This window comes from Seriola dumerili, unplaced genomic scaffold (genome assembly GCF_002260705.1).
Source record: "Seriola dumerili isolate Sdu_G_001 unplaced genomic scaffold, Sdu_1.0 BDQW01000381.1, whole genome shotgun sequence".
In the NCBI taxonomy this organism is placed as follows: domain Eukaryota; kingdom Metazoa; phylum Chordata; class Actinopteri; order Carangiformes; family Carangidae; genus Seriola; species Seriola dumerili.
The window spans coordinates 720791-738780 of NW_019174636.1; the positions used below are offsets into that span (position 1 = coordinate 720791).

Here is a 17990-nt window from a genome sequence, read left to right on the forward strand (position 1 = left end):
GAGATCTGTGGCAGATTTTAAATTGGTTTTCCTTCTTTGTTTTCCTTATAATGCTGTACATTAACAAAGTTAGGCTGATAAATACTTCACCACTGCAACAGTATTTTTGGCATCTGTGTGGGTTTAGCACTTGTATGTGCGTGTGCAATAAATAGCTAACTAACTATATATATTTATTCAGTAAGATTTGGCAGAAATTGATCTGGAGTGAAAGAATCAGAGAGAGAACACTGATTCTTTAAAGGAGAACTGACCCCTCTCTAACAAACACAAACCTGAATATTAGATCCATTCAGGCCAAGGATCCAAAAAGCTTTAACACAATGAGAGGTTGGTGGTTTGGTTCAGGAGCTGCAGCAGCAAACGATGTTGGCATTAAGGCATCAGTGGAGCTCTTCTAAAGGCCACCTCATACACATGTATGAATCTGAATGGATGTCACTGGTCAGCTGGTAGCCGAGCAGCTGATGAATGAGCCACAGTATGATGAAGCATGACTGAACCAGCTCATGGCAATCAGTTAGTGCAGGCTCGACTTCAGTACAACATCCGACATCCAGTTTCGAAATGTATTGAAGGATCCTTCGCTCCAATAAATAAATATTAGCAGACTGTCTCTCTCTCTGTCTCAGGACAGTTTAATAATAGATCAGACTTTGATCTGCAGGAGGTTTTTTACAGAGCAAGAGACTATTTAAAAAGACACCGCTTTTTAATATGACGGTAAACTCAACTCTGACTTGTAATTCACTGCAAAAACAACACCAAACACTTCTCACATCTTATTATACATGATGCTAAGATGCACTATGTAAAATATACATTTAAGACCAACAATAGGTTCCTGCTGATAAGGTTCCAGCAAGGCAGGAAGCTCTATCTAATGATCCCAAATTCATAAAGCATTTCAATGGAGTCTTGCTTCCATAATTCAGGGCATTACCACTTCAAACAAGCTGGTGGGCCAGGACATGAAGTGAGGAAGGACTGTTGAAGAGAGTTCAAAAGTTCAAAAGTGCTCTGTGCATAAATTGGAGCTGTCGCAAATTCTGTCCTCTTCACAAGGAACTGATTCATCGTCATCTTCAGGAAGAGGAAACAGGGCGTTCACGTCTGAAACTTTGAAAGTCGTGATGTTACTGATAAGCTACATGTTCTGATCATATGATTTATACAATATGCTGCTTTCCAGGCGCAAGAATAATGAAGTTGCATGTTATGATGTGTTGAATCAGTTAACGAGGTTGAATTTAATTTCATATGTGACTTGAAAGAGCTGCTTAGCGGTGCAGGGGGTAAAGACTCCGTTCCTGTCGCAGCGAGTGCGGTTTCTTTAATATGTTCACAAAAACTACTGGTCCAAATCATAGACATCATTTTTTAGTGTCTAAAAAGGCTCTCTGAGGAATCCATCAGCAGCAGCCTTCATAAAACACACTGCGGAAGAGAGTGAGAGGCAGCTACATTACACACATACCACCGAGAGGAGGCGGGAGTGTAAGGGACACAGCTGGTGTAGCCTTTGCACTCCTCAGTATCCAATAATCCACTGTGAACTGGTCAATTGCATAATGGTGCATTCAGGCGCTCTTCATCAACTCATTAAGTCGGGAAATATCACATGACCGAGTTGTTTTTAACCAAGTATTTGTCTTCGATAACTGGCATTTCATTTTAAACAGCCCATAGTAATAAAAAACAATATAGCATGACGGAGCGGTGGAATTTTTTTTTTTTACTCAAGTAGAAGAAGAAACACTAAATCAAAAAGTAAAGGTACAATTAATAGTAAGATGAATAAGCATCAAAAGACATATTCTATACTTGAATCTTTGATATCCACAATAGCTGGATTTGAAAGTTGATTCGTAGTCTGGGAAAATCACAACTTCACATAACAAATTCAAATGAATTGTTTTGGAAGCTTTCAGTCTCATCTTGTGGCCCTTCTTCAGCAAATTGAGTTGCTCATCTGTCACAGAGATGCTCAAGTTATTATCATATGATATAATCTATGTAGGGAATGACAGAAATTCACTACGTAGGTCACATGATAAAAATGAAACGAATGAGCAAGTCCATCCTCTGAGGACGGTGCAAGATTGAGTTGAAAGCTTCAGATATAACAAGGAAATTTGACCTTGTGTTGAAGTGTTTTTTGTCAAGCTATAAAGTTTTAGGTTGTTTAAACTCTAAAATTGCAAGAGCCCGCCACATGAAGCCAGGCATAAATCCCAGTTTAGAAAAGTTAAGGTTTTACTGTACGGATCAAAACAGTATGTAAAGATGGACTCCATGATCTTTCTGAAGACCAGTTTTGAAGCTCAGAGCGGGCTGCTTTGCCGTCGCCATCTTGGTCATTATGTTATTAAACGTCATGACTGACTAAATTCACCACTTGTATTTGTCTTGTATTTATTTTCATTTTGCCCTTACTGTTTATTCATATATGTAGAACCAGCGTATGAATATCACCTTATAAAAGGTCTGAAAGATTGTGAGGTTCTTAAACTGTTAGACTTTTTTTTGATCAGATGCACATGTCTATACGAACTGCTGTTGTACAGGAATTCTTTCGTAACTGTTCCCTTCTGGTGATAAGATAGTAAATTTGGACTCTGTGCAGGAGTGTCTGAATGAACCTGAGTGAGGCTGAACCTTTCCAATTGGGGATGAGGGGATGAGGTTTACCCTGCCTGTCAGGTCCTCTGTGTCGGTCACGTCCATCTAAGCATCCAGCCTCTGTGTTTCAGAATGAACTGTGAAGTCCTGCCTGGAAGTGACAAGTGTGCTGCTCACTTGGGCTTTCCCTCCAGCATGGACACTAACTTCACAAACATAGAAACCAGATGCATTCAAAGTGCTGCTTGGGAAACTGGAAGGAATACTGCATCTCAATGCACGCAACATGGTCGACAGGTAGATAACAGAGGGTGATGTGGCAGTGTCCAAAGTGATATGTGGGATGATGTAAAAAATAAAAAAAAAATAAAAAAAATAGTTATAACATGTCAGTGTCTTCGTGTCTTCAAATACATCTAGTCAAATTTAGGAATAGGAATAGGAAAAAAGCTGTATACTGATGAGTTTGGTGCCTGTGTTCTGTAGGAAAATAGAAAAGTTATTTCACAGTTTTTACTCTGGGTAATACAACCCCCCAAAGTCTTGGTTGACGCTGTTGCTGCAAAACAGAATCTCTTTTACAAAGCCAGGCATCACTGAATCGTCTCCATAAAGTGTAAAAATCCTTTATATCCGGCCTCCTGCTGCATCTGCTTTCACGACTGAGGTGGATTTAATAGTCAAAATCAATAAAGGATCGCACCTTTCACCTGGATTCACTTGGTCGGTCTACTTAGATTAGATTAGATGAAAATTTAATGATCCCTGGGGTGAAACCAGATCATCCCTGCAGCAGATAATACATCATGGACAGACCAGGTGGTCGTAAAATTTTACCGTGTGCCTCTGTGCGTTGCTGCAGGAAAAAAAAAACAAAACATGGGGGGAATGTTTATTTTCTCTCTGATGCTCATGTATTTTTAAAATGATAAAGGTTTTCAGCAGCTTCAAGGCTCAGAACTGCAGAGCTCATTTAATACGTGAACCCCCTATTCAACTGAGAGAAAAGAAAAGAAACTATAAAATTGAAGTTTTCAGCAACGGCAATAACAATAACCTGCACACGTTACACAGCACCAGAAAATGATGCAGGGCTGTTTCTTGTTCTGTAAAGAACCATTAAAAAAGTTTTACAAATGAGCAGCATCAAAAGTTTCAAAGTGCTCATTCAAGTGGATTTGACATTTTCACTTTTTATTTGAGAAGAAATGAGGGTTCACTGACTCTATATCTGCAGTGCTGCTAGGAAAATGATTTAATACCACTGAAAATATAATGGAATAATATAAGAATTTTTTTTTTTTTTTTTTTTCTACTGAACAAAGCCACAAATCTTATGAGAATGAATGATGTCATCAAAAATCGAAAAATACATCAACTTCTAAATCAAGGCCAAGTCACTTTCAAAAGAAGAAATAACACAATGTTCCTTTTAAACAAAACAAACACACCCTCGGTCAGTTCACTACACTCCTGGGTTGTGATGCTACAGATGTACTTGGCCTTCATCACATTAGCATCTCCTGGTGCCTAATGTTAGTGAATTTCAGATACATAAATACTGAACATAGAGATTAATTCTTCATCTTGGAAAACACATATCTGTTATAAAACTTCTAAAATCAAGGTTCACTAACTAAGAGGCCGTGGAATTCAGCCGAAACCTTCGGGCATAGCTCAGAACGTGAACCTTGAGTTAAGAGTTTTATCTCAAATATGGAACATAAATATTCTTGTAGGATGGAAAATACTGACTTAATGTCCAATCTGTATCTAGATAGGTTCTCTGCATAATCACATCTAATCATTAGCCTTTGCATTTTGGTATTAGTAGGCAATTATCTTGATTCTTTTCACTGTGCAAATTATATATGGTAAGGTCCCATATAGTATAAAGGTAGATTTCCATGCCTTCTTTGATTATAAAGCAGGTTTAGGTTCTATATTAATACTGCGAAAGCATCAAAGCGCTCAGTCCACAGAGTCCGTATTCAGAACTTGAGCCTTAAAAAAGGGCTTCAGCCATGCCCCAAACCCCGCCCACTTGGACCCACCATTGAACCTTGCAGGATTTGGTTTCTGAGTGTTTATCTGAAATCTGCAATAGGAAGGAAAGTACTGCTCTTAGCTTTTTGTTATGCTTGGTTAAGCTAGCAGGAAGAGGTGGAGTTAGCGGATCTTTCAACTTGTAAACTTTCTTCTTAAGAATGTACAGACTCTGATCCGATCACACCACCTTCAAATACCGTCTTACTGATCCATTACATGCAATTTACACTTTCTTTATAATGTAACCATACAGGTCACAATTGTAAATGGAGATATAGTAGCAGCATGCACAGGATACTCAATGTATCAGGCGCCGGTCGTTGCAATCTAAACAGAAGAGAACGGGGGCACTCAAGGATAAATACTCTCCTTGTTTAATGTGGAGATAAGTGAAGTTTAAATTCCAATTGACCAATTGAATTGTTTAAACCTCACTTATCTGTATAGATTGTCACATCCAAGACTGTTGATTATGCTGATGATGGCTTTTAGCCGAAACGTGTTTGTTCTTTGCCCCACACTAAACAAGGAAAGTATTTATCTGTGTTTTCCGCCATTCTTTTTGTTATGTTTGGGTGTAGGTAAGAGTTAAACATTTGGTTTACTGACTTTAAAACTTTTCCTGCGGTTGCCACTTGTGGCCACCGTTGAGCAAAAGACTTGTTTTAATTAAGTGACATCACATCCTGTTCTGTTTATTAAAGCAGCTATAACGTGTGCTGTTCTAGCCCGTGTACGTGTACATTAAGCCCCATGAGTGACCAAAAAAAAAACGACTACATGCAACACATCTTAATACCTCCAAAAGCTCCTGCTCATACCTGCGCGGCTCGTCCCTCCATCCCTGCGGCCGGATGGCGAACAAGGCCTTTGGCAAACCCTCCAGGCCCAAACCGGACAGGGCCGGTCCCACGGCGAACCACATGTGACTGGGCCCGGCCTGACCCGCCGCCCAGGCCGCGCGGAAAACCAGCTCGGCCTCCTCCAGGGAGCAGTACAGCAGACGGACCTGGAGGACGGGAATAAGAAGAGGAGGGAGTTAAAGAATGAAATAAGGATAGGCGATAATTAGCAGAAAAAGAGGGTGAAAATACAGAAGGAGGAATGAAAAAGGACACATGGGGGAGAGCAGGGGGATTAAAGAAGCGGGAAAAAGAGTTGACGGATTAAGAATAGAGCGAGTAAGTTTAACAAGTGGGAGAGTGAGACATGAATCAATTAAACGAAAGGGAGGAAAGAGGGAGGGAGGAAAACAGTGAAAGTGACAGAGGATGAGACAGAGGGGCAGGAGAGAGGGAGGATGGATGGATGCAGAGAAACAGAAGCACATAGTGAATTCCCATCCCATTTCTCATCCTCCTTGTTCCTCGCTGTTTGCTCCCATAAAGCCCTTTCATGTTCCCTTTACATTTATGGATTAGGTTCATTTGTCCTTCAATACATTTGGTGAACTTATGCATTAATACTCATCTTTTTATTTTTTTTTTTATTTTTTTTTTTTTTACACAGAGCGCTACACTTGATCACTTGGTCTGCTTGTATTTCCACTTCATACATTATTAAAGACGAGGAACTGAACGGGGGAGCTGGATTAAAAAGACAAAGTGAGAGTAAAAAATGTGAAAGTAGAGGCTGCAGTGTGTGTGTGTGTGTGTGTGTGTGTGTGTGTGTGTGTGTGTGTGTGTGTGTGTGTGTGTGTGTGTGTGTGCGTGCATTTGACGCTAAGGGTACTTCAGATGATTACACAGAGGAAGCACTTGAGGAAATTTGCGCCACAGTTCTGTAAGAAAATTGACAAGGTTATAAAAGTGAAATTAGTCAAAAGCAGAATGTGAAATGCTTTTACTGACACACTCTGCCAGCAGGGGTGTGTGTGTGCGTGTGTGGTGTGCGGATCCTGTCGCACACACACACACTGCGCATTCACGACCGTTACTCGCGTCAGAGCGAGCGGCGAGATGACGCCGATCCCTCCCACTCAGCTGACAGGAGAACGGATCAGGGTTGGCGAGGGGTCCACACTCATGCTCAAACCCTGTCAATCACATCCTCCGAGCAGTCGTGGTATATTTAGACCTCTTTACATATATCGCTGGCATTTCATGAGCTTGAAGTTTGTCGTTCTACATGTTTGAAATAAAGATGATCCAGTCCTCCTCCCATCCTTGGAGGCAGGAGCTTTCGGTTCCCTGCCTCCTGCCATCCTTCAGAAAGAGCCGTAATTTGTTATAATTTCATGCCATCAATCACTTTGTTAGCGCAGGTGTCTCATTTTTCAAATGTTGGCCATCTCATTCTGGAAGAACACATTCCATTTAGATTCCCCCCGCATCTTTATGTTTTCTCACGACAGAGCTAAACCGCATCAATACACGGGCTCAAATCAATCAAGTGGTGAAAAATACATCATTTAGCAAAGAACCAGGAGCTGATTTAATTTAATTTAATGTCACTAATTATTTTTGTTAGACCCAGTGTCATGTTTTCAACAGGTAGTTATTTTTCATTTCAAAATGAAACAGCTCCATTTTTAACCCTGACAGCTGTTGTTTAAAGACATCTTGGGCGAATGTTTTTACACCGACTTTGCAAAACACACCTACATGACTGAAGACAAAAACTTAATGCATTCGACAGCCCATCATATAGCTTAAAGCTACACAAAATATTTACAATAACAATGCATTAAATGATGTAATTTAAATTTTGAAGTTCTCCCTCAGCTCTATGAGGCATTTTAGCATCTTTTAGCTCATTGTTTTGGTCTTTCCACTCTCATCAGCTCCAACAGCAGGAGGCAGCAAACAAGATGAAGATGGCCGAAGTTAGCAACTAGCTGTATGGAACATTTAGCATTTAAACAACCAGGTATTCAATTCAGGAGTTACTGGAGACCAAACCGGAGCTAAAAGTAGAGTTAATATCGGACTGAGGTATTTGTTCCACTCCGCAGGCTCGTTCGGTCCGGCCAAAAGATCATGTGACGATATGGGTAGGATCACAATCCACACTGCATCCCGTTCCTTCTCAGGTTTTATTCTGAAGATCCTGACCGTAACTTGTGATTTGTATCTTTAGGCCGCTTTGACGCTTCTTATGGATGTTTATCCGCTCGCTGCTATTCTTCCCCCATAATGCTGTTTTCTTTTGAAATTCTTTTGAAATTTAAAAAAAAAAAAAAAAAAAACCAACCTTCTGACCATATGAAAAGTAGATCATACGCCAAAGCAAGATCATCCAAAACATAAGATATATCATATTTACAATGTTGCTCACTCATTCTTTCATCAGAAAAGCACAAATCAATATCCATGATACACTGTCCGGTCCGGATTGATCTGCATTTCAGTGCAGAATTCAGCCGTGAAGTTGGATGTTAAACTCTGAACCTGCCTCAGAAGATGGTCGGAGCTACTACTCTCGACTCTTTAACATTAAAGTCTGAATGAAAAAAAAAAAAAAAATAGCATTACACAACTAGTTTGTGTTGCTGCACTCCTTGATTCATCGTGCATTTGTTCTCCTGTAACGATAAACCTAAGCGATTCAGATGAGTACACACCGGCTCTCTTGCTTACCAGTCACAACACCAAGATGCGGATCATCAGCTGATGCCTGCGGTATGTTAATTGGCGAAGGCGAGCTTTGAAGTAAAATAAATGGCCCATGCAGCACTACAGCCTCCCCAGTGCCTCAGAGATTTCTGGCATAGAAGAGACATGAGATAAATTATTTTGTATTAGCCGCAATAGAGGGTTGTCAGGTCGGCGAGGCAGACTTGTGTTCGGCGAGGGGCAGCGGAATTCTTCGGGGGCACTGGAGGCTAATTCTAATTTCAGATGTTAATGAAATACAGGCTGTTTGCATCCAGATACCGTCAGTTTGTGAGATGTGTTAATGTACGATGAGAGGGGGAGAGAGAGAGAGAGAGATGGAGCGATAGAGAGAGCAGAGAGAGAAAGTCTCAACTGACTCAGACACACTTCTCTGACTGAATTCATACTCGCATCACAGCAAAGACGAGACTGAACCAAATTCAATCGATGATTCCAACATCAACAGTGTGTACTGTATCCAGTCCACGAATACCATTCAGTAATAAACCTGCCCCGTAATGCTGCTACTATAGGTACATTGTGAAACAGTGCCCTTAGGCTTTCCAAAGCGCAGAGCATCGTGAGAGGATTGTGCAGAAATTGGCGTCTAACCCTGTTAGCAGCATTTCAGAACAGGCCAGTTTCAAGGTGTGACCGCTACACAATAATGACCAGCCAGTATCATACACTGTAGAACAATGGAGGACAATTCACAGCAAAGTTCATTGGTAGAAAACCTGAAGAAAAACCAATCCAAACCAAATCTATAATAACGTTTTCTGGCTTACTCTGGCTAAAGCTACTCTACGGTTTGACTGAGTTCAACAGGACCCAAACAGAACATGCTCAAATCGGATAGTTCAGTCAGTACACTCACATGCAGTACACAGTGTACACAGTGTACACAGCTTACTCAGCGACGTAGTGCGTGAACTTTGCCAATTGAGATGCAAATTGGGACGACATGTCGTCCTTTTTTTGGAGCTGTATTTGCATGGGTAATGTAAGGTACTATACAGATCAGTGAACACTGGTGTATTTTATTTTTATTTTAATAATCAGATTTTCTCAATGTGTGGAAATAATTTAGCAGCCAAATTATGTAATGATAGCTGATATCAATAGTTTCATTCAGAAAAAACAACAACAAAAAAAAAAAACGGAATAATATTTAACTGTCCGCACAGGTGTAAACTGCTGTGTTTTGGCGATGCAGCTTCAAAGCAGCCCGATGCCGGTGCGTCCTCTCGCTGACGGACTTACAGTAAAGCTGTGTGTGTGTGTGTGTGTGTGTGTGGATCCGATAACAGGCTTCTGCATATAGGCTGCTCTGGTATTTCCTCACTCAAGCTTCCTCGCTCATTGATCTCCGCTCTTCCAAAAGCAGATCGAGGAGCATTAGAACGTACTCTGTTATACAGTGACAGACCGGATCGATTGCCGGGTCGCCCAAGAATCAAGGGGTGAGGAGACAGAACGTAAGGCAAATGAGATGTACCCACACACTTACACAGAGGCTGCTTCCAAAACACACTGGCCTTTAAGGCGGGAAGGCAAATAAAGAAGCAATAAGCTCTTTTTTTTGCCAAGGACATGTGCTAATATACTGCTGTAGAAAATACCACATTTAGATGGATAATATTGACCCTGGAGACCCAGCGGGCAACATCTCAGTGAATAAAAAAATAATGCATCCTCTAAGACTTTCCAAAAAAAACTTGCCCTGTGAATCCCAGACCATTGTTTACTATTGTTGGTGTGGAAGTGGATATTTTAGTCGGGGGCATTTAATAATACTTCAGCATCCACTGCGGTCGTCTAGACCTCAGCTGAGAAATGAATTTTAGCACCAGCATATTAAGGTAGTTTGAAGTACCACAGTACGTGTTCTTTGTATTATAGAGAACGTCTATTACAGATAGAGTCTGAATGGAGGTCAAGGACTCACACAGAACATCATCATTCAATGTCAATTTGACACTAAAATGATAGTTCAGGTTATTTGAGTTGGGGTTGTGTGAGGTACTTATCTATAGTCAGTATTCAGATCAGTGCGCTGCCAGTTTATAGAAGCAGCAGGAGCTCTGACACAGAAGCGATGAAGGGATGAGCTGCTGAGGACAGGGTCAGCAAAAATACTTATTTTAGCCACTTAAAGAAGTTCCCCCAGAAAAAAACGAATGTCAGTTGAAATGTACACTATATTTTGAATATTTTCACCACTTTATCTTGCCATGAAACAGCCCTTTCCTTTGGAACTACATCTTCTCAGCCGTATTCCTACGCACAACCGCAGCTCTGTCTGACTCAAACAGCTGATCTGCGGCGTGATACAGTGCTTGTGCGTAGTTCTACGGTGAAAATATTCAAAATAAAAGCATGCATTTATATTAGTTTTTTTTTCTGTGGGTATTCTTTTGAAGTGGCTAAAACATTTCTTTGTACAGACTCCTTTCACAGCAGCAGCTTCTCCAAACTGGCAATGCACTGATCTGAATGTACTGCAGATAATACACTGACTATAGACAACCTCAAATAACCCCAACAATCAATTTAATTTCACAGTATTTTTCCATAATTAATATTGCCATTGGTGATAAAACATTCCTCATTCACATAATTACCATCAGAACTATTAATAAGCAACATGCTTCTTGAAACTTTAACTCTTGAAATTTTAAAAATGCACTTGCACAAACTTGTCAAAAAAAAAAAAAAAAAAAACTTCATCTACACATGCACATCTCCACATCTAAAGCCCCGCAGAGAGAAGATTCACACCTTCACTATTCAACATTTCATATCACTTTCATTACATTACATCATGTTCACTGTAGCCCTTTTACTTTTGGTCCACCCCCCCCAGCTCTCTTTCTTTCTTTCTCTCTCTCTCTCTCTCTCTCCCTTTCATGGACTTCATTTTGACAAAGGTCATTTATGCTGCAAACGGCAAAATGATGTGAGAAAGGAATGAATGCTGCGGTGTGAAACAGAGAGACGGAGGAGATATTGCTCGCGTACAAAGACGAGGGTTGGGGAGAAGAAGGAAGTGGGAAAGATCCCGTGGCGCCCAGAATCTCCTTCCTCCCTATCAGATGTGTTAGACCGTGGCTAAGGTCACCTCAGATGACGTCCATTTTGGTTTTACTGTCCATTTCCTCTGCACTATGTTGTTTCTCTACAGCAATGGTGCAGAAAAAAGAGTATTTTCATTTCTAACCTTTTATGTTGTCAAAAGGTTGGAAAAAGTTTCCCGGCAATAGATCACTGAACAGTCTGATTTCTGAACTCAATTTTACTTTAAGTCTGCTAACCAAGATCCCAGAGCTTTATAATGTGTAGCTGGAGACACTGGCTGTGTAGCTAGCACTGTGCTACACCAGGGACACAGATGAATATTAAAAGTCTACACACTGACCTGGATGTATTCTTTCCGTCTATTCATGGTAATTTCTTTATTTTTCGTCGGTTTGTTGCCATTGGAAACAACAATGTCAATAACCTTTCAACTCTTTGCTCCTCTTCTGTAATTGGTCACTTTTTGAAAACTATTGCTGACATGTAAGCACCTCTCAGAAAAGCTGAGTTTATAACCGGAGGCTTGGATGTGCCAGAAAAGAACATATACATGTACAGTGGGGTCCGAAAGTCTGTGACCACTTGGACATGGGAGTTCAATTGAATGGGGAAATGGTCTCAGACTTTTATATATACACACATACAGTGTTCATGTACAGCATATCTGTATATATGAGCCCTCAAATTGAACGCAGTGTTTGTGACTCTGTCCCTCAGAAAATACCACAAGCTCAATGTTTCAGGAGAGGAGCTCGGGGCAGAGATACAACCGATAACGCTGATGTTGTACTACAAAGCTCCCGCAGGTGAGTTTGATGGTGTGTGTGTGTAAGTGGTCCCCCAGGAAGTTGGTGTAAATGAATAGTGTGTCCTCAGTCAACCTCCCCTAAATAAGGTTTTAACTGTAAGCCTGCGGCTTTGTTTTCTTGCTACAGCAAACAGAGGCGAACTCTGTCAGGGAGAAACTCATATTCAATATTTATTTTGTTTCATGATCTCGACACATCTGTGCATCAGAACATCATTGTTTAATTTCATGTGGACTGATATATTTGTATAAAGTGCATGCACCGTGTCAGACCTTGACAAGGTAACTGCAACTGTTATTCATTCTTTTTGCAATTAATCAATTCATTGTTCTGTCTACAGAACACAAATGTGAAAAATCCCTATCACAATTGATAGAATAGAATAACTGATAATATCAAATGTCTTGTTTTGTCCAAACAACAGTCTAAAGCCACAGATATTTAATTTATTACAATGTAAGAAAAAGCAAAAGCAACAAATTTGTACATTTGAGAAGCTGAAACCAGCAGATTTTTTGGCATTTTTTTTTGAAAATTGACGTAAACCATTCAATTAACTAATTGATTAAATTGACTTATTATTGCAGCTCTACTACCAAACCAACTCACTGAACAGTACAACACAAAAACTTACTTGCTAATATCAAGCTTGGTCAGTTTAGATGCTCAATAAGATGAACCTAATTCATCAGCCCCTGATAACACAGAGGTTTAGAGGCTGAGGGAGCATTTCAAGTGCATTTCCAAATACATTTATTTTTGTTCAAGTCTCTAATAAAAACTATTAACTTTAAATGTGAAAATAAACAGATTTTTGACTGAAAAAATATGATAACTTTTGTTGTGACATTTATTTGATGACATTTAGTTCAAGGACTTCCAGTAGTCATCCTTCCAGTGTGATTTTACTTTCTTTGCAAAACAAGTTCCAATTACTTATTTTCATTTGAAGGGTTTTGCTGCTTTGTTTAAAAACACATAACAGATGATAATCTTTTGTTTAATTCAACTTCTTCTTGTATTTCATTAACGTCCTCTCACTGGCCTGAATAAAAGCTTTTCATGTGGACAATTCATGTGGTCGAACATTTTGTTTTTGCAGATTATGATGTTGTGTCGGTCATAATCTTTTGAGCACATAATAAAACCCTCTGGACGAACTAAAGTGGACTTTTAAAGATGTTAGACTTTCAAGTTAAAGCTAGCAGCTGATAGCAGGAGGTCACAATGACCTTTTTTTTTTTTTTTTTTTAAACGAGAGACTGGCTGCATTCACCGTCTGTTTCTTCAAGGCTTGTGGAGCAGTTACAGATGTCGGCTACCTGAGCCTCAGGCAAGTCATTTCAAGATAGACAGCTCATATGGATGAGCGACAGGAGTTATATAGAAACACTGATTTCACAGGTTAAATATTGAATATTGCAGTTTTGAGAAAATTGCAATTATTAGACTTGATATATGAGAAAGTATTTTTGCCCCTTGACTCTGGTGGTCAGTCAGAAATGGCAGTTAATGTGTATTTTCCTGACTCACCTGTGCTTCATTGTCTTTGAGCAGCCGTTTGGTTCGCGCCCCACCGGGGTCGTCCGTCACGTTGAGAATCACCACGCTCTTCTTCTCCCAGCCGATGAACGAACCGTCCGTCATACCCTCCACCATGGCCAGGAAGTCCTCGTAGCCGTGGTGACGGGTGGTCACCACGGAGAAGGCAGTCCAGTCGTACTCTTCAAGCACCTCGAAGATGACCTCGAGCTGGAGCGAAGTGGAGCAGGTGAACTGGAGGTAGATGGAGCCGCTCTCCTGAAAAGAAGGACGCAGAGATGAAGCCGTGAGGACATTTGGATATTCAGGTAGGTAGATGTTGCCTCTAAATATATGTTACAGTTTATAAAATATCAACAAAGATGAACCACAAGTAAGGCTGATAACAAATCACTGTTACCATCTCTGACTCATGTTTGTTGCCTCGTTGGAGCTATGTTGCATATCGAGATTTTAGCAATTGCTTTAGTGGGTTCAGTGTTACCATAACCGATACAATCAGTGAGTCAGGGCAACAAAAATAAAACCCAAGTACTAATAACGCATAGTTTTCCTTTAAGGTTGTAAAAAATCCTAAATTTCTTGCATGATGGGACTGAAAGTCCCAACTCCAGCACAAGAGTTAGACACACAACCGTTAAACAGAGGGCAATAGGGTGTGGACTCTCACCTTAACTCGGTCTGTGCTGATTATCAGCTGCAAAATATGAACAAAACTAAAGCAATTTCACAGTCCCAAGACCAGGAAACTAACTTATCTCATTAACCAGTACTTCAACATGAAGTTGTATACTATATAAAATGTTTTTTACCATTTACTGTTTGAATTGCCACATGAACTGAATTAAATAAACAGTCAGACCTTCCCGCAAAACCATGATTGTTTTCGGTAAATAAATGCTAACAACAGTGTTGTAAAAAATGGCTATATTTAACAGAAGGAACAAGAGGTTAGCTAGCTAAAGCGCCAACATAGCTAGCTAGAAACCCTCCAAACCAAATATATAAGTACGAAACACACACTCTTTTCACATGTTTCCACCTGTTATGACCCAGAGGTCATTTGTAGCACTTTTCTGATGTGTAATTTGTGTGTGCTTTAATGTTGTGCTGGTGTTGTGGATATCTCTCTTTCTCTCTAGGGTTCCTGCTGGTGTGTGTGTGTGTGTATGTGTGTGTGTGTGTGTGTGTATGTGTGTGTGTGTGTGTGTGTGTGTGTGTAGGTGTGTGTGTATGTGTGTGTGTGTTGGGATGTAGGTGTGCAGGGACTGATTGAATGATTGACTGTGTGAGTTTGTAGGTTGTTCCAGGGAGCTGATTGGTGCCAGCCTCCAGGCTTGCAGTTTTAAGGCCGGCTTCTTCCAGCTTCTGCAGGGGCTCATCTCTTCCACTTCCAACCAGCCTGCCAGCCAACATGTTCTGATATTGTATATAGTTGTTTATGTGAAATGTCAGCCCAGGTGCCGTAGGGGTGGGTAGCAATTTTGTTTAACCCAATTTTCTCCTGTTTTTGTTAGATTAGGAGTTAAGTCAGTGGCTTGTTTTTTTGTTCCTCTTTTGTTTGAGTAGGTAAGTTTAGGTTCCTTAGTCTTAGTTACTTCTGTTTGTTATTTTGCTGTTAGCCCAACCTGAAGAGAAAGAGATCTTGAATAAAAACCCTAATGGGCTGTAATTCCTTGTGGCTGGTGGTTCCTGGGAGCTGGGAAGAGGGGAGTCTCTCAGTATTCATGTTGCGCCAGGGTTTCCCCGAGGCCGGGTCGTAACACAACCAGCTAACAAAGATCATTAACAAACATCTGCTCACAGGTTTAAAGTACTTTGTACAAGGTGAATCACCTTGAAATCGCTCTAAAATCTGAGCCCTCACCCAAACCAGCCGTCCCTCCCAGCTCTTTAACCTGACTGCAACCTTGCCCTAACCCAACCAGTCATCTCTGCTACAACTAACCATATCATAACCTAACCCCTAACCCTTAACCCCAACCACAGCAATTTTTACAGCTGTGTGAGACTATGTGAAAGGCGAGCAGACTTCAGAATAGCCGAGTTTGCACTACCACCAGCAGGCTAATCTGTTAGCATGTTTACGGTTGACGACTGACCAGCTGATGGCTCTGTGAGTTATTATTACAAATGTATCTAGTAGACAGAGTGACTGTGTGTTTAACAATGTTTTTGTTTGAATAAATAAAAATGCCTCACTGAAAATTATATATTTTACTACAGTTGTACTGAGTTGAGTCTCTTTATAAAATGGATTGAAATTTCTCCAGCCAGACAGTCTGAATAGAGCTAGTGGAAGTCTTTTACTGGGTGAACTTGAGAAAAAGCTCTGCAATAATACAGTAATCAAAATGTAGTTTATAATGACGGGATAATGTAGTTTTCAAAATCTGATGAACTAGAAGTTCACATGACTATTCACAACGGATATAATGGCACATTTTGAAGGGTAGCTGCTTGCTACAGTTCTTCAATTTCTTTCATAACATGTTTGAATCACAATTTGACTGAATCAAAATTGCAGCAAGACATTCATGCTATGAGCTACTTTACCATTGACCTCTAAAAACAGGCAGACAAGCTTGTAAGGCTACAGAGAAGTAGCGTACTGACGCCTCATCCTTTTTCAGTCACATGATCCTCAGCTTGTAGGTTGTAATATTAAGAGCAGATCAACAAGCAATCAAATCACACATCTGCATTTCACAGTGACCAGCACCTCAATAACAGGATAACAGGGCTGCAACAAAACATGACATTTTCTTATTTGGAAATCTTGAGAATGAATTATCTTTCTTTCTTTCATCTTACGTACATGATTTCCTGCACTGGCTCTGAGCACTTGGTATTCACGTATTAATTGCACACTGCTTTTCATGAATTGTAATTTAAAGATCATGGACAGGTGAACTCATACTGTTAAGTCTCCCAGTTATGTAAAAGTGCAATTGTGTCCATACAGTAGCCATCTATGCTATTTAGTGCTGTTCTCATCCACGTCAGCTCTTTTCTTTCAGAGGAAAAAAAAACACAGTCTCTCCATCAAAAAAGTCCTTGGCATGTGAATGAGGATTTCAGTGTCAATGAAAGAAACAATGATATACTTTCTCCCTGCTGCTCCGGTCACATTTAATCTGGATAGATGAGTCACTTGCTGGCTGAAAGAGGACTTCATCTCTATTGGCTTTTTTTTTTTTCCTCTATTGTAACTAGAATAAAGAATCGGGATGGAGAAATCCGTGTAGGTTGAGCGCTGGAATGAATGTGAGCTGTAACACTGACATACAGTGAGAATATGTCTGTGCATTTGCTTTTTTGACACTGTCCAAAGTCTTAAGCAGTGTTGTTGACAATTAATTATTTATCTCTTTCCGAGCAGAAAACAAAGAACGAGTATTTAAATTAATCATCAAGACTCTGCATCTGTGTGTATATGTAGATGATCAAAGAGGGAACTTCAGGGAATATCACGCCGCCTTCCCGTGTCGACAGGGCTCACCTCAGGTTATGCTCCAGCGAACTAGGTCAAATTTCAAAACCTGCATCAGAGTTATGATGTAAGCTTATCTGTAACTCAGCTGAGAGTGGAGCATGCTGGGAGGGTTCCTCGTGGTGGTGGCGGCAGCGTGAAAGATAAAACAAACTTTTAGCGTCCCTCTGGAAGCTGGAGCTAAAATAAAAAAAAATTTAAAAAAAAAAAAAAAACAGCACTCATGTCAAGTGAGCACTCACCAGAAAGAATGAATGACTGATGTTGTGTCCCAAGTCACAGTTTTAGAAGCACTGTTGGCACAAGGTTGATTGATTCTTGGTGTGTATCAGGAAACATGCATCACTCAGTTTCCCAAAGGCAATTAAGACCTGATTAGAGTTTAGTTATACAAATATTTCTCAAAAGCAGAGATTACTCTGGAGGCAAAAATCCCCCCATGGGCAAGGTCAAAGAACCGTAGCTTTTCTAACTAAGTAACAAATTAAGTCAATCTCAGAGGGAAAGGCAGGAGACAGACTCAACCCTAGTACTCTGCTAGGAGTCTATTTATGCTAAATTAGCTACTAGTTAGTCCAGCTGTCTTTTTAAAATTCAAGCTAACGTGTAGCTTTTAACATGAGCCAGTGAGGTACAGCAACCTTCCAAGAACATAACTGAATGAAAACTAGAATTACCACCTTGCAATTGTTAACTTCCACCAACCAGCCAGGTTGCAGGAAATATAGAAATTAACATTAGACACTTGTGTTAAATTGTGTCATAATAGCGTATGAATTTGTAAGTAATGACCAAAAATGT

General features: G+C 40.2%; 1 protein-coding gene across 1 annotated transcript in view; it reads right to left on the reverse strand.

Moving 5' to 3' along the window:
• Nucleotides 1–17990, reverse strand: part of LOC111233228 (glutamate receptor ionotropic, NMDA 2D-like) — a 136286-nt gene that overhangs the window by 112832 nt on the left and 5464 nt on the right. The window contains exons 4-5 of the mRNA XM_022760993.1: nt 13688–13954; nt 5493–5680 (exon numbers count right to left, since the gene is read on the reverse strand). Of these exons, the coding sequence (XP_022616714.1) occupies nt 5493–5680; nt 13688–13954 (455 nt within the window). The remainder of the gene's footprint in view (nt 1–5492; nt 5681–13687; nt 13955–17990) is intronic.